This window comes from Aulonocara stuartgranti, assembly GCF_965226115.1.
Source record: "Aulonocara stuartgranti genome assembly, chromosome: 7".
In the NCBI taxonomy this organism is placed as follows: domain Eukaryota; kingdom Metazoa; phylum Chordata; class Actinopteri; order Cichliformes; family Cichlidae; genus Aulonocara; species Aulonocara stuartgranti.
Window position 1 is genome coordinate 63453419 of NC_138945.1, and position 21423 is coordinate 63474841.

At 39.1% G+C, this 21423-nt stretch overlaps 1 protein-coding gene across 1 annotated transcript; it reads right to left on the reverse strand.

The window, feature by feature from the left end:
- Window positions 1-15: 15 nt before the first annotated feature.
- On the reverse strand, window positions 16-20416 carry pamr1b (peptidase domain containing associated with muscle regeneration 1b). Its single transcript, XM_082539350.1, has 14 exons — window positions 20069-20416; window positions 14549-14725; window positions 13367-13492; window positions 12712-12826; window positions 8791-9008; window positions 8005-8112; window positions 5521-5691; window positions 5154-5345; window positions 4117-4962; window positions 3848-4024; window positions 3018-3084; window positions 2636-2865; window positions 1079-1437; window positions 16-1006 (listed from the first exon to the last, which is right to left on the reverse strand). Exons 1-14 carry the CDS (start codon window positions 20226-20228, stop codon window positions 431-433), a joined length of 3522 nt encoding a protein of 1173 aa, XP_082395476.1. The 5' UTR covers window positions 20229-20416; the 3' UTR covers window positions 16-430.
- Between the last annotated feature and the right edge of the window lie 1007 nt (window positions 20417-21423).

The following is a 21423-nucleotide window of genomic DNA, read 5'->3' on the forward strand; positions in this document are numbered from 1 at the left end:
GAATAACCAGTCTCATAAGCTTCACCACACCAACCTTTCCTTTAATAAAAATGTCATGATTTTTCTCTTTCAATAAAATATGTACATCTCTGGAGTCACTTGAATTGATATAATAATTCAGTACATTACAACATATATACATAACAGAGGTTACAGTCTAAACCATTAACAGTCAAATACTCAGATGAATGATTTTCTTATCAGTTTCAAGTGTTTAATCTCAGGTTGAAAGACCTGAACACTAAAGTCTTCAGATAAAGGACCGATGCATCAGCACATCTAATGTGCTAGCACCCCCTTCAGTTTGAGCACTGTGATGTCCAGTGTTGGTTCTGCGTTTAGTAGGAAAATGCCCTTGTGCATAAAAATAGATTAGACAGAATGAATTCACTAAAATAGAGATTAAGCAGAGGAGAGGACTGTAAGATGTTTATTTCATATTGCTCTCAATCCAGTCTTTAAAGCTGGCTACATGTGTGTAGACTGTGTAGAGGTCAGGATCACACTCCCCTTGGTCATAGCCAAAGCTCACCAGTCCCAGGAGTCTCCACAGCCTTTTGCTCTCCCCTTGCGCCTGTGTATAACCAGGCTTTCGGTTATCATTGACTTGATTCTCAGAGAGGGCAGGGAGGACAAGAATTCCCCCAGTGTCAGAGGGACATATGTTAGATGGTCCATAGTCGGGCTTTTGGCTGGCACACAGCATATTGTCTGTTACACTGACTGGCACACCATTACGAGCATATTGCTGCTCACATGGGACTACATCAGCAAGGTGAACGAGCCCAACCCTAGCCTTCTCATCAGGGCCTAAACTTGACTCGAGCATTGGAGACCAGCCCGTCACAAGTCCTTGAGTTGATGTCAAATCTTCTTCCTGGTTTTCTGACAGGCACAGAGGTAGGACTTTTTCTCCAATCCTTGCCTTGTCCAGTAATTTGATCACAGCAATGTCAGAGTCAAGAATATTGGGGTCATAGTTTGGATGAATAACAATGGAGGCCACCTGAAAGGAGAAAAGACATGCTTAGTTTTATCAAAAGGGATTGTGTGAATAACAAGACTTCCAAGTGCTTACCCGCAGGTGTTGAACACCTTTGGTTTCCCTGTCATCATCACGATAGTGCTTCCCCACAACCACCTTTATTGTGGCAGTGTCCAGGGGAAAAACCTTGCCCAGATCTGTCACACAGTGAGCAGCTACGACCAGAACCCTTTGGTTAACCAGAGCTGCACTGCAGACCAGCTGCCAGTGAAAAGCCTGATTGTGTTTGCCAGTTCCTGCTCCACCATCCTTCTTCAGGGACCCTGTCTGGCTGTCTGCCTTGGTCACCTTGGTCTCTGTACCCTTGGTGGAGCGGCGGTAGATGGCAGCCAGCCAAGGCCAGTGAGCCTCTTCTGGCCTCTCTGTGTCAAAGGTTGGATGCTTCCCACACACTGCCAAAGAGGATGAGAGGTGAGACCATTATCAACGGGACAGCAGGAAAAACAAGACAGGAGAAATTGAAATTGCACTGAGGTTAAGTCAACATTTTGAGCTGTGGGACTGCTTTTATTTAAAGTAGTAGCATTGATGGAGCAGAATATAAAACACTTAAAGGCTACAGAGCCATGTGAAATGTGACTCCCTGAAAGAAGAAGTGAGAAAACGTCATCTTTAAGTACACAATTTGCACATAACATAGAATGGTACCTTGTCTGTATACACTTAAACACTAAACACTAATACCAATTCACCAGAATTACAAAATCAGACCAAAGAAGCAGACTATTCAAGGATTTTATTCATTGATCTGGTGTTGTTTCTTAGCTCAGTACCATATAGCACCATATAAAAATGAACCTTCCTCCAGTATTTATTGATGTGTTTTATTTAACAGTGCTCACAACATTGCTTTTTTTCACATTAGTAATAAGGAAAGTTGTTTTAAAAAAGGGCAGTCCATTTTGTGATTGTTACCATACAAATCTCATATCCCATAGAGAGGGAATTCAATTTAAGAATGCAGTAAAGAAAATAAAGAGTAATAATCTTGAATAGTAAGATAATAAGTTGTTTATATAGGCGTATATTCACTATATTCAGTATTTAATTAACAGCTAGAAATATTAACAACTTTAATAATGCATGATACATATATATATATTTAATATAACCAGCTCATCTTCACTGTTTAATATGATGAAATAATAATGTGTAGATAGCAACATTACATCAGCTGTGTTTTAACTTTGCTGTTATAGTCTTCTCCACTCTAACTGTTTATGGAAACAAGAGGCATTAGTGCTACATCTGACGTCTTTTATTGAAAATTCTGTCATTGCACCGATGTCACAGCTGTGCTGTACATACCAGCTTATGAATTTGAGCTTAGCTTCTTAGCAAGCTTTCACTGAGGAGTAAAAAGGCTGTGCAAAAATGCTTTAATCAATGTCAGCAATTAGAGACAAGAATGCTTTTAGAAGGTGCTTTTGTATATGATCATCAAATATTACTTCATTATATAAATTGCCATCAAAACGCTATGTCTAAGTTACCACATCATCATTTTTAATGTCTGCACAGGATTGTTATGTGGGTGTAAATCACTGTATTAAAAATGTCTGACAACTAGTGGTCCTCTGCTGCCCTCACCTGGTGAACAGGAGACATGGCGCCCGCTCCATTTCCCTGTCTTCAAGCAAGTCCGACGTGGACTGCCAAAGTGGTGGTAGTACTGAGATGCACACTCATATTCTATATGTGTGTAAAGATGATGGAAACCCTGGGGCAACTGCGAAAGCACCAGGGGGGCTTTAGTGGGACTGTGCAACTGTGGCTGCTGGCCCATGACTGAGGAGTAGAGCTTGTGCACGGGTGTCTTTCTGAGGGGGAAAATATGCCAAAGGTATGTAGTAAATGCATTATATGAGTCCTTAATATTAATTCTTCAGCTAAATGGCATACATACCTACACAATACTATATATTTCTGGTTGTCAGTTATTCTATATAAGATGATGTTTTAATAATCATACCTGGATGGTACCTGAGGGGGCAGAACTTTTTGTTTCACCAGCTCTGAGACTTTGGGCTCACGACATGCTGCAAATAAACAAATATGTTTAAAAAACCCATTCATATGAAATATGCACAAAAAATTCGGAAAAGTGACACTACATGCAAGCCAACCGGCTGCTGGTTGCAGTATTTTTTCTGCTAAAGATGCATGTGGAATCTATCTGTATATGTAACACTTAGCCAAAAATAAAATAGGAGCTTTTCCCACAATGTTAAACCATCTTCTTAGAAATTCATTTCTAAATGCTTTTCACCTAAAAGCCTTTAAATTGTATTAATAGAGGCATGTTTTGCATGCTGTTTCACATGGCCTACTTTGGCTGTGCTTGTTTCTTTAATTTATTCATTAAAGCTGTGCCAGTGGACAGTTTCTCCACTTACCTCTTGGCAAAGAGCTACAGGGCACCCAGGCCAAAATCTATTAAGAACTAATTAATATTTACAGCTCTAGCCCTGATGGATCATTTTACTGCCAGAACCCTTTCATTAATAACATTTAGCATTAGCGTTTATTCAGCATTTTCAGATTATTGACATACAAGCCTGTATATCTACAACTTTAATAGACTGATATAACATCCACAACCATCTATTAACTGTTCATTTTGTTCTCAAACACTACAGTGTCCTCTAATGCTTCAATATGTCTGAAACCTACACACCAGTCCAGTAAAAAAAGAAAGAAAAAATGCTGTTTGTATATGCTTAAAAAAATTTTTTTCACAAATCTCCAAACAACAAAATCTTAATAATTAATTCCATAAAAAGGCAAAGCAGGCACTGGTACCTCTGACACAGAGGGGCTGTTTGCCACTCCATGTGCCATCCGGCTGGCATGTGCGTCGGTCATCACCACTGAGCGCATAAGATTGATTGCACTTGAACTCTACTGTTTCAGGCTCCAAACCTGGCACCACCTGGTGGTAGCCATGGTAAAGGCGAGGTAGAGTTGGGCAGCTTTTTTCTGGACAACAGAGAGTGGGTGAGAGTGAAGGCCAAATAAAAGCAGATAATCATTCACTCAATTATTCATAGTGTCGTCATTGGTTCTCTTACCGGTGAAGCTTTGGTTGTCTTCTCGCTCCCTTTCTTTCTCTTTTTCTTTCTTCTCTCTTTCCACCTCCTTTGTTTTCTCAGTTGAATCCTTCTCCTTTTCATCCTTCGCAGTTGTTGATTTTTCCTTCGGTTTCCCACTTTCGGCTCTGTACAGGGTGATGTTGACACGAGTTGGAATTATTTTCCTCCCTGGCGGTAGAGACCCTATGGTATTATTTTCTTTACTTGTGCTCTCGGTATCATGTGAAACAGTGTTGTTCTTTGTCATTTCCAGTTCAGGCATTTCCACTGTGTTTTCACCCTCAGATATGACCGTCCTGAGCTTGGTGTCATTGGGGCCCACTTTGTCAGGATCTCTTTTCCCATTCACCTGTTTTTCTTTTCTTTCACTTTCTTCCTGTCCTTTGTCTTTTGTCACAGGGACCTCTGTAACATCTGTCTTTCCCTTGTCAAAGTTTGTGTCTTCTTTTTTTTCAGGTTGTTTTGGTTCTTTCTCTTCAACCATGTAATCTAGGCTGTTATCTGGGCTTTCGCTAGTCACTTTATCTTCCCCACCTCCAGATGGCTTCTCTGGGCCAGTATTTCTCTCATCTACCTCTCCTTCATTCCTGCCCTCAACCACAGTTTTCCCAGGAGTGGTCCCATTATATTTATCTTCCCCGTCGACTGCTGTTGTGTTCTCCTGCTCAGTGTTTACATCTTTTCCGGCAACACTTTCGTTTTCGCTAGTTGTGTTCTCTTCTTCTTTCTCTTTAGTTTTACTTTTATCTTTGTTACTGTAAATATCTGTCTCTTTGCCCTTTTCTTTTACTTTGTCCTTTTCTGCTTCATTAAGAGTGTTATTCACTGTGAAGAAAAACATAAAAGAGATTATTAAGAGCTCATAGTCATAGCTATTCATTGTACATTGGCCTGTACAATGAATAGCTCTAAGGCATTGAGTCATTTTCTCTCATCTATTAACAGCTTACTATTAAAAAAAACCCAAAATGACTCATCCATCTCCAGTCTACAGTTATTAAGACATATTTTCCAACCTTTAATGCAAACAGGAGAAGTCCCACTCCAGGTGTTATTGGGGAGGCAGGTTCTCTGAGAGCCCCCACTGAGTTCATATGGCTGGTGGCACAAGTACTGTAAGGCGATGAGAACATCATTGGGCCCATAAACCAAGAAGTGGTCCCCATTGGCTGGCTTGGGTGGCAGAGCACAGACTCTTTCCACTGGAACTGAAGGAAGAAAGGAAAAAAAATCATATTTATTTTCCATGAGCTAAACCATTTTTGAGGCAATATGTATGGCATCCAGATGCAAGCTAAAGACACGCATACTGTATGACTTTCCCAGATATGAAATTGTAATTATTTTGAAGAGGGAAAAAACCTATTTGTATTATTATCCTACCACAGTCTGGAGCAGGCGCACTCCATGTTCCGTCACTCAGGCAGATGGCATGACGAAACCCCTTCAGCTCAAACCCAGGGTCACAACGAAAAGTGATGCGTGCACCAGAGTGATGAAACAGACCCTCTGTAGATCCGTGGGTGGGCACCGGAGGCCTGCGGCAGCCCACCACTGACGAGAAATACAGACATGTGGGGTTTATTTATATACACACAAAGTTTCCCTTTTTCCGAACTAAATGTCCAGTCATCAAAATTACAACGCATAGGAGGCATCTCAAACATACCTCAACAATCAGTTGAGACCCCACAAACAGTTTCAGCAAGTTCTTTCTTTTCCTATCTATTTACAGGTCAGACAGGTAGTCCATAAAGCAAAGACTCGATTTTTCTAATTCAAAAGTTTCCTGAGATTTAAAAGCACTGCCTGCTACCTCAGAGACTCATTAATAAATAATTTCACTCATCATCGCAAAGTGCGAACAGTTAACAGCATGACTTTAACACATGGCTTGTAAATAAGGAAGAAATAGATGCAATAAAAGCCCTTTTAGTCAAAATGTTCAATTTTCCACTGCCGTAAAAGAGATTTTTAGGAAGTCGGATAGTAGAGACTGGTAATGTGTTTATGGAATACTGTGTGCAACTGTCCCATAGAAGAACCTCTTGCAAAAATAAAACAGTCTGGGGAAAACTCTTCTGCATGTGCACTGTAATCCTTAATCATTAAGCACAGCTGCACATATGCACACAAATGTTGTGATAAAGGCCTGCGAATGGGTTCGCAAAGCATGTGTTAAGACAACAGTTATCATATCTCTATGAGGCTGTCTTGGGAGATTTGTTATGTTGTTGACTTTAAGTGGGATCAGATCCATGAAAGGCACTGTCTGTGGTTTTTAAGCTCCAAACCAAAGAACCCTCCCTATAATCTTTATAACTGAACGGCATTTCCAACCTTCAGTCTTTTAGGGGATAAGGAATGCGCTTGGCAAACCAAAAGTAGAGAAATAAACTGTAGCTGACCTCTTTTGAATATGTATAAAAAACCATGAAGTGCCCAGAGGTGCCGTGTGCATTGTTGCTCTTTTCCCATGTCTTTTATATACGAATGTTTTCAAAGACAAATCAAAATAAATGTGGAGTCATTAGAGTGGAATGCTAACATATTACACATCACAACATGTACTGTAAGTAAATCATCGTTTCTTTCACAAGTTCTCTGGAAACTGAGTTACTTACTGCATACTGAAACTGATTATTGTCAAAGATCAATTCAACTGACGCTGAGAGGGAAAAGAAAAAGAAGAGAAAGCATTTCCTGTTTTTTATGATAAAGTGTCACACTGTCTCGTACCAAATGAGTTTTTAGCTTTCGACAGATGACAGGGTGATTACAGAAGGCATAAAATATGGCTGAGGTCAGGTTCATATTTGAAATTCTCCATCTGACTCAGGCAGAAATACAGACTACATTATCACCACAAAATGTAAGGCATTAACGTTGCTGCAGCTCTTTTCCATTCAAATTAACAGCTGAGGATTCCTCGTGAGAATACAGATGAATGCACGCTGTGTGAAATCAAACAGCCTTTTTTTTTTAAAAAAATGGGTGTCTCCTCCAGTGGAAAATACTCTCTGTTGTTATATAAGTCGAATTGTTTCACCATTAGTTTTATGGACTTGAATGTAGCCCTGAAAAACAACACCAAAGGAAAAAATGTGGAATTCACCAAGTCTGCTTTTGCAGAATCTTAAAAGAGGTGTATTGAATACAAAAACACACCAGACATCTATAACTAAAAGACCTTGTAGTGCCTTGTAGGCCAACTTAAGGTTTGGTAACTTAGGTGGTATAAAGTGGCAGTACAGTAACAAAATGTCTTGACAATAACCACTCGACAAAACCTATTCTGTGTTTCTTCTCCTTGTCCACTTCCTCTTGCTGCCTTCTTTCCTCAGTTAGTTTCTTGTCATTTACCCTATTTATCTGTCAACAGAAGAAAATTGCTTAATTTTGCACATCTATATGTGTTAGGTGGCCATTTGGGTTTTGCTGTTTCTTCCAGTGAAACGTGAAATCAACACATATGAACACATATGGTCTGGACTGTAGCAGGCAGCTGGCCTGATCTCAGTGCAGACCACAAACCTCTCCCTTGTGAAAATGAATCACTGCCTGCTTTGGGGCAGCAACAACAGTAAAGAAAAGCCTCAGGGAAGAAATCAATTCTCTGTAAATTTGTTGTGACTAGGCGTGCCGATTTTCAGATGAAAATTACTGAAATAATTTAGGGATTTTGTAAGCCTCAGTACATTAAGACGCATGTCTTTCCAATGCCTCATAAGATGGAAAATAGACTGGTTTAGTCTTTCCTGTGATTAAAACATGCATGGATTTTATTTTAATTTCCAACTTTAATATATTTTCTCCAAAATATCAGTATTTTGCTCACCAAAGTCCCCTATTATGTTACAGACTCACCATTTTCACACCTCTTGCCTGTGTAGCCAGCCAGACAGGCACAGTGGTAAGAGTAAGAACTGTCTAGGATACATGTCCCATCATGCAGGCAAGGGGAAGAGCTGCAAGCTGTGAACATACAGACAACATTAGGGTACAAACAGAAAGACTGTCTTTATCAAAATAAAAACATAGAAAGCTGAAATGTGTGGCTGCAGACGTCAGGCTACATCCAGGAATCATACTCAAAGCTGAAATAATTAAAACTTCATTTCCAAAGCCCACTGTTTACTTTTACTACATCTGGCTTAGGCATTGGTAACATGTGTGTGTGTCTGTTTTTGAGTTCTAGACCTTGAGAACGAGGGCATTTCTGTGAAGTGAGGGCATTTTGGTTTGTAAACAGGCTGTTAACAGACTCAACACCCATGACAAAGTCTTTTGCCAGAAAATGTAGGTGCTAGTCATGCACTATTAGGAGCTTTTATTAGGTACTGGACACTAAATACCATGGAAACGTCTTTCTTGTTTGTATTTGTTGTGATTCCAAAGAACCCCATTGTTCATGAAGGGTTTATAAACAACTTCTTATCTATTCCCTATACAAAAGCAAAGATTCCAGGTCAATCTAAATATCAAGATTTTGTTTTAGGTTTAAAGAAAATAGTTTTCTTTCATGACGACTCATTTAAGAGGGCTTAAGATTTGCAGCTGGGAAGTATGGTACATTGGCAAGGGTACTTTAAAGCAAAGGAGAAAAGCACTGTTCTTATAGTAGAAGAGATATTACTTTGTTATGTAACCTACCTGAGTTCTCTTGGAAAGTGGCAAAGAATCCATCAAAATTCTTGTAACCATCAGAAACAAAGAGAACATGCAAACTGTTGCCAGAGCTGTGAACTGGTGCAGGTCTGTTATTCCCACAGTATCTACCGATAACACGCGAGTGGATACTGTCTCCATCTCGGACTTCCACATAGTCATAATGACAAGAATGGTGAAACTCCAGACTCAGCATCATGAACCTGCAAATACAAGAATCGTGGCAGATTGAAATGGCAGAGAGTAGAACAAATGACCCAAGGCTATCCAACCATCTATTCTCTACTGCATATCCAATCAAGGGTCGGGATTTGCTTCAACATTAGACTTAAAATTTGCTATTCATTATTTTTGTCTTGATGCTATTTGTGTCCACATGATGCTGATGATGTGAATAAAGTTAACAAAATAATTACAGTTCTTAATGGTTTTCCTTTCCATCTCACTGAATCTTATATTTACAAGGTAGCACAGCATTTAGAAAGCTAGATTTCTGAACTGTTTTTGTTTTGTTTTTTGTTGTCAGATGCAGCTAAGTCAGATTAAAAAGCTTTGTTGTAGCCAGTGTTGGATTTAACGTTTTCCAAAGTAACACATTACTGTGTTTTACATTTAACTTTTCATAAATACAGTAATTTAACGCATTGCTGTACTGAATTCAGTAATCACATTACAGTTACAAATCTTGCTACTTGTGTTACAATCTTGTGTGAAAAATCTTCTTCAGTTATTTGCATGCCCGGCAGATAGAAAGAAGAAAAATCAACCAAACATGCTTTTTTCTCCCTGCACATTTTTGCTACAGTCAGCTGATATCAGGACCAGAGTGCAACAAAAATAAAGTGCAAACCACATCCAGGGCAGAAGCAACTGCATTGTACTGCTAACAGAACTTCAGCTCTTTGCGAGCTTCTGTACAGACAGCATGCTAACACAAAGCTAGTCAAGAACCCAGACTGATGATAAAGCTGAGTGCGTGCTGACCCCAGCCCAGCAGCCAGAGCCTGAACTTCAATAGGCAGCAGAGGCAGCAATGAGCTCACAGCCTACATTTCTTCCTGTTCATTTTTATACAGTAGAATCACTGTGGCATTTGCTTTGAATTATCTTTAGGCTAGTTTTAAAATTTATTTTTGTGTTTTCATCTTTGTGTTCATGCATAATAACTAAAAAAAGATTTTAAAGTAAAGGGATCACTAGAGGTCATGTCGGATACAGGCAAAAGCAAATCAAATGAGATGCCTATTATTAACTTTGTGGTTTGGGTGAGCCTTGAAACCTCTAAAGAATGTTTGAAATAGTAAAGTTCAGTGTATTGTGAATGCTCATTATTTGCATATATCAGTGCCATTTCATTATTGTAATAGGCAGGATGTATTGCTAATAAACAGTGTAACCCATTCCATTTCAAATCAACATACTGTTTTGTTTGTTTGTTTTTTTCAGAGAGGAAATTACTAAGTTGGTCAGGCAGAAACACATTTTCCAACAGTCGGTTTAAAAATAGAAACGTACTTTGGTTAAAGTTATTAAAATGTGACAATGGCTGCACTTATATTGCCCTTCAAGAAGGATTTGGCCCTTCTCTTTAGTTTGTCACATGCATCATGGCTGTAAATTTTAATGAAGCACTTCATACATAGCTTTAAAAAAAATCCTTGCAATCATTAAGTCTCTTTCACACACACTTCAAGCCCAGACATCAGGAACTGCATGCTCGGTCTGAACCTAGCTGTATGGAGCTTTTGTTCTTCTAAAAACCTGCACAAACACTTGCCCATAAAATCTGTATGTGTAATGGAGAAAATAACAGAAATAGAAATTTATCACAGGACTGAGAGGCCATAATCTTACCAAAAAAAATGGTGTTATGGTTTCCAAACCTCCAAACTCTTTGCCATCAATCCTCAACATACATCTTCCAGCTGAGTGGAAATTTGACTTAACCAGGCCAGTTGATAATATTTACTGCAGATGGACAATGAAGATAACTGAGGATTGAGAGCCAATCAGACTTGACTTGACAGACTCAAAGCTTTTCTGTATTTATAATCAATGGTTAAATTGATATTAATTATTTTTTTACAAGCTGGTGTGCAACAGTAGGATGGTTTTCCAAGGACTTTCAGGTAGGAAGCACTTCACTACTGTTGACAATCTGAAAATTATTCATAATAACTGGGTCATTGTTTTTTGTTTTGTTGTTGTTGTTTGCTATTTAACACCTTTGCTTTTGAGCCCTTAAATTTATTATTGTAGCACTGCTGCAGGCTGTCTCTAGGAAGGGTAATTATGACCCACCAACAATCATCAATTCTAAAGAATTTCATTTAAAATGTATTACTGTGCTTGGCACTAATGTTGGCACATCATACAAATTTTAACTGCTTAAAATCAACATATTAGCATCTTCACGATAAAAATGTCACTATATTTATCAGATACAGTATTTATGGAAGTGAAGCTAAAACCAGGGCCACCGGTGGATTTACAGGTCATTATTTCAGATGAATAAGACTGCCATCACAAAATATAATCACAACCTATCTGAAAAAGTCTCGAGCCACCCTTTAAGTGGCTAGAAAAATGGAAAATAGGAGCTGCAATTTATTGAAATTTGTACAAGCGTATAAGGAAATACAGTGTATAAGGTAAAAACAATGAGAGTAGTTCTCCAGGCTTCTTGAAAGACACTTGAAAGCTTTTATTTTATTCATATATATATTTTTTTGATGTTGGCTACCTTTCTCTGTCAAGATGATCACATTGCAGCAATAAAATTGAGGTCTGGGCCAATCTGTGACTAATAGTGTTTCTTTGTGTTTTATCCAGGTATGATTTTACTGTATTGATTCTGTTTAGGAAAAATGCTCAAAACAATTGCCAGTCAGATGTTTTCCACATTCTGTTGCACGTGTCTGGTCTTTAGTGGATTTGTTCTTATCCCTTAAGACATGGACTTTCCAGATACTTTTCATCTGCTGCAGAGAGATTTCTTTTTAGGCCTGCCACTTCTTTTGCTGCCCTCCACTTGTCCAGTTTCCTCATTTTTTAGGACACACTGCATCATGCTGAGGTTTGCCAGGTTTTCTGTAAACATCTCATAGTTGATTCTCAATGAACCAACTTCTAAACCAACTATAGTTGCTTCAGAAGCTCTAGCTTATGACTGGAAAACTGTGTTATCTTTGACATTTTTCATATATTCAATTAAATAAACCAGTTGTGTGTTTTTGCAGCAGGTTGCTAGTAGGTGCCATAAGATACGATTTAAAATGTTTTCTTTGCTAAGTTGTCTGTTATAGATAAACACATAACAGACAACTTGAGAAAGGCACCAGACGCATCTCTCGAATCTGGTGCCTTTTTATACTTGAATGATTCATAAAAACATTCCTGTGAAAATTAATCCCTGTCTCTCTTCCGCAGCATGTCTTCTATCCTGTCTTCCTTCTCTCTCCCCAAATGGTCGCAGCAGATGGCCCCGCCCCTCCCTGAGCCTGGTTCTGCCGGAGGTTTCTTCCTGTTAAAAGGGAGTTTTTCCTTCCCACTGTCACCACTCTCATATGATTGTTGGGTTTTTCTCTGTATGTATTATCATAGGGTCTATAGGGACAATGTAAAGTGCCTTGAGGAGAATGTTGTTGTATAAATAAAAACTGAATTGAACTGAAAATAGTTAGGTCGAGTGACTGGACCGAAAAAATGAAAAAGTAGCCAATGTCAAAAGAAAACATTGAAATGATCATCAGAAAGCCTGAAGAACTTAGCCACAAAATACAAAGAAGAGTAGCTTAAGGCTTTTGCATAGTTCTATAACAAAGGTACTACTAACTATTCTAAAATAACACAGAGGAAAATGAACACCAGTAACTACCTACAGAGGAAAGTATCTTAATATCTTACCTGAGTTCAATAGTAAATGGCCTGTCCACCTGTATGGTCCACTCACACCTAGCATTGTTGGGGTAGCTCTCCAGGACCAAGTGGCCCTGTCGTTTATGGATCACCCCTCCACACTCTGGAAAACACAGAAAGTTAATTTTGAAAATATTGATTTGGGCAGCTACTTCAGTTGCTTTAATTATTGTTTTGAAGAGCCACTTTCAAATGCTTTGCTTAGCATTAAGACAACAGTAATTGCATTTAGACTTTCAAAGTCACTGCAGAGAGCCTACAAGCAACATAAATAAGGATGATCACAACACACACACACACAAGTTGAACAAAGGCATTCAGCAGCTTTGGAAGGTTTCTGCTTTTAATTAAATGTCTGTTTGTTGTGCCCGCTGGTAGAATATTTGCATTTAAAAGCTAGACCCAGTGTCCAAAACTAACATCTTAAATAGTTCTATAGGATTCCTGACTTGTCATTTAGCTCCTTATGGAAAACCTCCTGGGCATGACTGCATTCCAAGTTGGCACAGCTTTCCCAAGATGGAGATAAATCAGCAGAGATGGAAAAACCATATAGTACGTGGTATTCATTTCACTTAAAGTAAAACAAATGATTTAGAGTGAAGCCGTAGGATCTGTTAATGGGAAGGATGAAAAAACTTACTCATGCAGTCTCCACCAGACCAGCCAGGTCGACATTCTGCGCAGTATTTGCCATTAATGAAGAAATCATCCCTGGGGCCCCATGTCCCATTGTTGCAGCGTTTACAGTTCTCAAATATGCTGCAACCTGAAAGACGAGAGCCAGAAACAAAACTACAGTAAAGTAGAAGATAAAGGTGGATAAATGAAAGCAAATAACATTAATTATCTCCCGAAGATGTGTTTGTATGTAAGAATAAAGAAGCCTTTATCTGAATGGCTTATGCTGTATTGTTGAATTTTAACAAACCCACCAACCCCTAAAATGTTCCCTTTGCATCAACTCTGCTGAACTCGTTAAGGTCCTCTTTCACTGCAATAGAATGTGAAAACATATCGCTGCTTCCTGAAATAGAAATGTGGAGAAAACCTGTTGAAACAGTTTTCTTTGAGGCTGGATTTTCACTTAAGAAGCTGTCCCGTCCATGGGGTTGTGAAGAGCAACATCTGACCCAAGCGGAGGCATGGATTTTAACAACGCACGGGCCGGGGATGTGCATGTGGAGATTTATGGTCGTACGCTGAGGTTGGAACATTTTTTGTGTGTGTTCAACAGTTAAAAAGTAATGTACAGGCATCCATTTAATTCTGAACAGCTGCTTTCTTCCCCATAAAGGAAAAACTCTGCATGCTTGAACTATGAAAAAAGGCATGACATACCTCTACAGGCAAATGGCATGTAAGGAAAAAAGAGGATTTGGAGCTGCAGCAAATGCAAACTCATCTATGTGAATAAAAAACAAAAGGCTCTAGTCTGATTTCATTCACAAATCAAAGCTTTGAGTGTGCTCATTCACTCCTGAATCCTGTCAGCTTTCAGAGGATTCTGCCAGTCAGTCAAGAGAAGAAGCCAGTGTGAAGCTAGCCTGGAAACAAATTATTTTACACACAAATACAGAAGTTCTTTTCCGTCTTTCTGTCACGCTGTCATGCTACAGTGCAAACAGCTGCACAGATGATAGATAGCACTTGGTCTTGCACAAACAACATGGCAGATACTCAAGATATTCACGAAGGTCGCTCCAACAGATGCATACTTATAAGGCAATGCTCGATGTTTTAACAGCTTCTTTCAGTGAAAAGAAATAATTCGAGATTTTATTAGATTCATAGTATTATTTAATCAGAATGACATTGGTTTTACCTGGGTGGATAATGCAGGGATCACACTCGTTGATGGCATTCCGGCAACAGGGTACTGCATAGCCTACTGGAGTCCCTTGGAGGGGACACTTACAGCGAATCACATCATACTCGCAGCATCCTCTGCACATAACATTCCACTCCGGACCTGGACAGTGGTTGTACAAGTGCCTGTAATCTAAAGAAGACGATATCTCAGCAAAAAGCAATTTGTTTGTGTAACCTTCATTTCATTAGCAGTGACGATGAGTCAAAATTAATAGTTCACCTTTTTGCAAAATGTGAGCAGAAAAGGGTTACTGGAAGGATTCAGTTTAGTGTTTATTTGAGCCACTGTCTCTCTAGTTATTTCCACTGTCACACGGTTTCTCGCTCCTTTTTAGGAAACCACAAAAGTCTCAGCAGTTTACCACCACTGTGTGTTATTACGTCAGTAAATCAAAGCTGATGTTTATGCATGATCTTCTTTGTTTAACTTGGACTGTCACCCAGAGACAAAAAGAAAAAAATAGAAAAGGGGGAAAAAGAAAAAGTCTCCTTCTTTCCTCTCAGACTGACATGTTTGTGGATTTCTTTTGACCAAATGTGAGAACCACAAAATTCGATGGGTTTAACACTCATTAGGACAGTCACAAAGACATGTTTTTAGCCACAATAAGCAAACAACTTTATGATACTCTAATTGAAAACTGCTGTTTCATAAGAATGTTTTCAAAAAGGTATTGCGCATGTTTTATTGGGTAACTTTTGCTCAAACGCCCTTAAAAAGAATCCAAATTGTTTCTTTCATTTACTGCATGCTTGTTGTTGTTTTTTAACAAAAACTGGAACGAATCACCTTTTTCGATACAAAAGTTCATCCTTTTTTTTTACTGCATAAGAAGGAGAACCCTCTAATTCCTGTGAACTATGGTTGTTTAAATCAGCGGAGATCCCCAGACACTTGATCAAAACAACTGAAAAGATCTGCAATGTGATTGGTTGTGTTGTTTATGTAGCCTTCTGTGAAAATAAATGGCTATGTTAGAAGTATCTGTAACCTTCTGCATTCAGTAGCCAATGGCTCACAGCTGTTGCTACTGCATAACACGACTCCATCCAAGCTATAAGTAACTATATTTCAAGAATCACTTCAGTTATGATTACAATATGACCCAGACCACAAAATTCATACACTGGGATTTGTCAAAGTTTAATGCCTGCCACGTGTAGATTAAGAGTTGCTGACACTATCACTCCCTCTTACAGGACAGCTTTTCTGCTTTCATGTTAAGGACAGTGGCCAAAAAGACCATGAAATCTGATTCACAGGACATAAACATAAAAGACACAGAAGCACTTATGAGTGGTCTTGGTAATGTCATTACATGGATCACTGCCATTTGTCTTGCCTTTGATATACTGTAGAAACGTCCGTCATCTGCCCTTAGCGCACTTTCACAAGAATACAATCATTTACAGTGGAATACAACAAAAATATTTTTTTATTTCTTCAGCCAAGTCTGGAAAACATTACTCCCTCTCACCTCAGCAGTCCAGTGACATCACTGTGCATGCATTTATGACAGGATCGGTTCCCAGATTTCCATAAGCTGTGTTCTTTCTGTGCCTACTTGAGGAAACTAAACTCGGGCAGCCATGTTTTCAGTGTTTATACACTGTGACTGAATTCAGTTTGCTGACCTCCAGCTCTATTGATAAGGCTGTTATGTTTTCACTGAACCATGACTCCGAGGAATCTCCCGCGGCGGTAGAACACATGCTGGAAAGCATCGATATTTTTCTGGACTGCTATGTCCTTTCTTTAAGATGCATTTAGCAAAGCTATTTTTTACATGGCTCTGAGATGAATTTGTTCATTTTAGCAGGGAACCAAAGACTCAAGAGTAAAAATTTAATGTGTATTTTTATTTTTTAACAGCAGTTTAGGAAGGTCTGAACAGGTTTGGAAGGGTTTTACTAATGTCTTCCATTGCATAATCCTGTCTCCTCTAGCTGTTTTACACAAACACAAGCAATGAATGTTGCAACATGCAAAGACCCCTATAATTAAACCCAAGACTGTGGTTATTTTATCTACCCCTTGTCTCTAATCACAAACTGTAGGTGATGACAGTAGTTGTCAGAGAGGGTAGGAAGGCTCAGAAGAAATCTATCTGAAAACAAGGTTTGCTTTTGTGGAATGCTTTAAGGCTGCCTTCCACAATTTTCATCCAGCGTGCCAAATATGTATTATGGTATTTTCGAACATTTCTACATTGTTACATATTTTCCCTGTGCATAACTAGCATTTTCTGTGACAGAAGATATGCAGACATAGAAAGACATTTTAATTTGTCTTTTCCATCCCATATGTTAGGCTCTTAAATGTACTCTCCAACATTTAGCGATGCTACAGAAATAAAAATAGTAATAGTTATAACAATAAACAGTCATAACTTTATGCGTCATATGGCACTTTCAAGTGCTTTGCATTTTCAAGGAAGCTGACTCTGCTGCTCACTGTATTTATGTGTATCCTTACAGTGACAGCAGTAAGATCAGGGGTAGAAAGCCTTCCTGTGACCTTGCGTCTGGACTTAATGCCCTGCTGGCATACTTACCTGAGGCTTATCCACAACAACCTGTGATTATTGCCACTTAGAAAATATATAACTGTGATGATATTGTTCAGTTTCATTCTATGTTTTATATTAAAAATATATTCACAGATTTTAAAATGCAGAACCAGCAAGACTGATGGCTCGCAAGTGACTCAGAAACCCCATCTGCTCTTAAACTGTTCCATGGTTTTGGAAGCATTTTCCTTTGACTTGAGCTAAAAATAAAAGCATCTGCATTTGTTGCATTAAAAGCGTTTCTTGCAGCACTTTTTTATACTCTCGTTGACATGAACAAATTAATTGCTGCCTTCAGAGTTTCAGATAACTTATCCAATAAAGATTTAATCTGATCTCAAGACACTATCATAGATGCAACTGGGCACAATGCTAGCTGTGGAATTTAAGCCAATTACTGTCTATTTTTTTCCTTTGTTTACTACTCTGGAACTCTTATCAGCTTGAGTCTTGCTTCACTCTGTTTTCATTCTAAACCAAGCAGGACCACAATACAGACGGGACACCAGTTGGGAACTTCAGGATGAATCTGACATGCTTAGGAAAATCATTGCATAATAATATGGGTTAGTCACATCTGTTATACATGGTATATCTTTACTCTCATGTTTTGACAGATGTTTTTTTTAATAGAATAGTTTAACATTTGAGAAAATGTAAAGAAGATAGAATGTGCTGATTGTGTTTAAGGGTGACAGTATTAGAGTAAATAGTTAGTTTCCTCTTGACAAAATGGAGCTTATTTCACACGGTAATAACTGTTGTTTCTACAGCAGCTGTGAGTGTATGTGTATGTACAGTATTTGTGACTGTGTAATTCATTTCCTTACTGCCCACAGCAGCTGTCTTTTTTGTATTTTGAGGTTGGATGCATTAAGCTATCATGGAACAAGGAAACTCCCTGGGGAGCTCTGTGGTCGCTGTGACCTTGAATACATCCTGATCCTGGAGTGCTGATCCCAGTGGTCATTCTGGAAATAGCTTTGAATAAACTTTCCTATAATTGGAAACCACAACCCCAAAGAAATACACTATTATTCTATTATCAACAGTAGTTTTCTGAAAGTTCAAAGACATTTATAACTATACAGTTAGTCCTTTTTTTTTTACTGCAACTACAAAAAAAGATTTGACCATTACTTACCTAATCTAATTTAGCCCTCTCTGACAAGCCCCACTGCTTTTATTCTTTTATCCAGACAGCTGTGAAGGCATGCACAGGCAATACAGTTGTCAGGCAACCACTACCACACACACTGTATGGTACATGTGCAAAAAGGGTGGGTGTTGCTCATTTGCTCCCCAAACTTGCCCATCTCAGCCTGAGAAAGAACCACTAAATAGCCGACAGTGACACGTTTTGAACACGCACTTACGAATAGATGGATATTCTCCTTTTTCTAAATAGTTTTCTAAAATTGGACTCCTTGGGGTAGTTTTGTTGTAGTTTGACCTTTTCCAGCATGATGTAATTGGTAGTTTGTAGCACAACTCGTGCACTATAGCCCAATCCTGTCATCAACTGTGGTGAATGGAGTCTGAGGTGTGCACATTTGTTTTAAGCATTTAACTATGAAACTTGAATCTGACATGTCACACTAATTTTCCAAAGCCAGAGGCCAGTGTTTTTCATCATGTAATTTGAAGTTTGTGCCATATCCCCCCCACCACACCCCCACCCCTACACACACACACACACACACACTAATATGAGTTTTACAACTGCTTGCTTTCACCATTATGTCCTACTGCCCAGTACTCAGAAGCTCTTAAATGTTGTATGTTTTAGCTTAACACACAGTAAGGGGAGGGTGTTTGGTGGGCAGAAGATCCTAAACAGGAAGCCTTGCACAATTCAGAAACATTCAGAGGGAACGCCAAAACATGCGAAAATAAAAAATACACTCACGCACGCATGCGAGCATGAGTGTAAACAAACCACAAAGACAGGACTTGCATGCAAAAATCTTGAAATTATTTTAGGTTTCTCAGTAGAAAACATCTCTCATCAGCTGATTAGACACGATTATATAACAGGCCGTGCTGACAATGATTCAGCTGACTGACAACAACAAAGTTGGTAAATCAGTCAGTGGAAACTCTTTTAATCACTACAGCAGAATGCAGTTGCACTCTGCCAAGCCCTTTGCCACATTTACCAATATTACAAATTGAAGGGAGTGTTTTACTGCATGAGCCACGCAACGAAGAATCAAACAGAGGGCAGAGGTTTGGTTTCGGAGCCTTGGAGACGGCGTATGGTATACACATTACCACGGTCAGCATGATTGTCTCAAACATGACTCATGTCTTCCTGCAGCAGTTCAAGGGTAAACACGCAGAGTAAATCTCAGTCTCTAGGAGAACTCCCTCAGATAACACGTTAAAGGGAAGCTTTTGCACAAAGGAGAAAATGTTGGCAAGATTCAGCTGCTCTATTAGAACTGCAACAGTCTCCCTTCACCACAAGGAATGTGTGGCAACATGCAACTCTTGTTTTGTTTTGTTTTTATTTAGTAACAAAACAACAACCACAGTGAGAAGGAAAATATATGAAGACTCCTAGAGTTTCCCATTTTTTATGAGACAATAAACAAAGCCACACAGGACAGTGCCTTCCTCTGTATTTCATAACAAGAACTTTAAAAACAAACATTACACAAGCTGATCAGCTGTGTTTTTCTTTGCTTGCCTAAAAAAATGGTATAAATCACTGGGTTGCTCTCTGTCACTGTTCAACAAATGTTGCTGAGCGCCGCTGCACTCGGAAAGGAAGAGGGGATGGCAAGAGTGCTGATGCCGGCTTTTTAAGAACAAAGAGCCAAGAGGCTGCGCCAAACACAGAGATAGGAGAGGGAGTAAAACGGAAGAGTGGTGAAGGTAAATTAATTGCCATTCTTTACCGTAGGGCCAGGCTGTCCCTTGGGGCAAGGAGATGGAAATGAAGACAGAGATGAAGAGAAGCCAGTGCCCCTTCCCAAAGACAAAGATGGTGATCCAGGGGATTGTTTGGATACCCCCATAGGTTTTCCCCAGCTGCAATCTCCGTCCCGCAGAAAGCATGCTTCAGTCTGGAACTCTGTTTACTTTCTGAACTCAGCTGACATCACCTTCTCTCTGCCCTTCATTCCTCCCCCTCCCTCCATTCTTCTCTCTCTCTTTTTCTCTTAACTTTCTTTCTTCCTCAATTTCCCTCTCTCACTTCTCTTAGGCTTCAGGTTTCAGCCCAGCCTTGCAAGGAGTTCCACTACCAGTGGTCTCCTGAAAACTCCCCTCGCCGCACTTGGGAGATGACGTCACTGCTCATGAATGAAAGTGAGCGTGTTTTGCTCTTTCTGGTGGCATGAAATGTGACAAACAAAGTAGTGATCAGTTATGTGCTACAATTGATGTCAGCTTCACTCAGGCTCAGGCTTAAAAAATGTTGATGTCATTATTATCACACCTAAATAAATGGGAAAAACAGGGAGTGTGGGATTGTGAGTGTGAGGATGTGATTGAAGGGAAATTTCACTTCTGTGACACAATAATACCCTAAATATTCCAAACACAAGCATCCCATTTCTATGTTGTTTGGAATATTGGGCCCATATTAATACTGTTTTTGGGCAGGATAAATCTTGTTACACATTCCATACTTTAAACTTTCTGATTGTTGAAATTATTCGGAGTCTACTGTTCTTAGTTTCATGTGTTGTTTGGTTTTACATTCTCAGTTATTCCTAACATTTTGAGTTTTCAATTCTGATTATATTTTAGTACCATTTGCATTTGTTTCCTGAGTGTTTTCAGTCTTATCATGTGTCAGTTCCCCTAGTTTTAATTTATGCATCTACATTTCCTCTTTAGTGCTATTCTCACTCCTGGTTTTATTTTGATAGTCTTTTGTATCCCACCTCTTGTATTCAGTTTTACTTCCTCCAGTGTTTGATTGTATTAATTGCCTTCACCTGTGCTTGTTTGCCGAAGCTGTCTCCACTTCCATTGTTACTTTTATTAAGGTTTGTGGACATTTGTTAATGTGCAGCTGTCTTAATGTCCCACCACAGCATTTTACACAGGTTGAGGTCTGGACTTTTTCTTACAGAAATTCTCCTCCAGATTTGCTGGTGTGTTTCTGTGGAATACAGAAGAGTTAATGGTCAACTCAGTGACTACAAGGTTCCCTGGGCCTGTACTACCAATTCAGTGACACTCAGGTTATCTTTCTGTTATCAGGATTCACTTACCTTAACATTAGCAATCAGGAAAAACAATC

Bases quoted from the DNA above. Each gene is read 5' to 3' on its own strand.
- pamr1b (XM_082539350.1), bottom strand. From the start codon at position 20,228: ATGCTTTCTGCGGGACGGAGATTGCAGCTGGGGAAAACCTATGGGGGT. The intron at 9,009-12,711 runs GTAAGATATTAA...TTGTATTTGCAG, and splicing joins CCATTTACTATTGAACTCAG to GTTCATGATGCTGAGTCTGG. The intron at 8,113-8,790 runs GTAGGTTACATA...GTATGTTCACAG, and splicing joins CACTTTCCAAGAGAACTCAG to CTTGCAGCTCTTCCCCTTGC.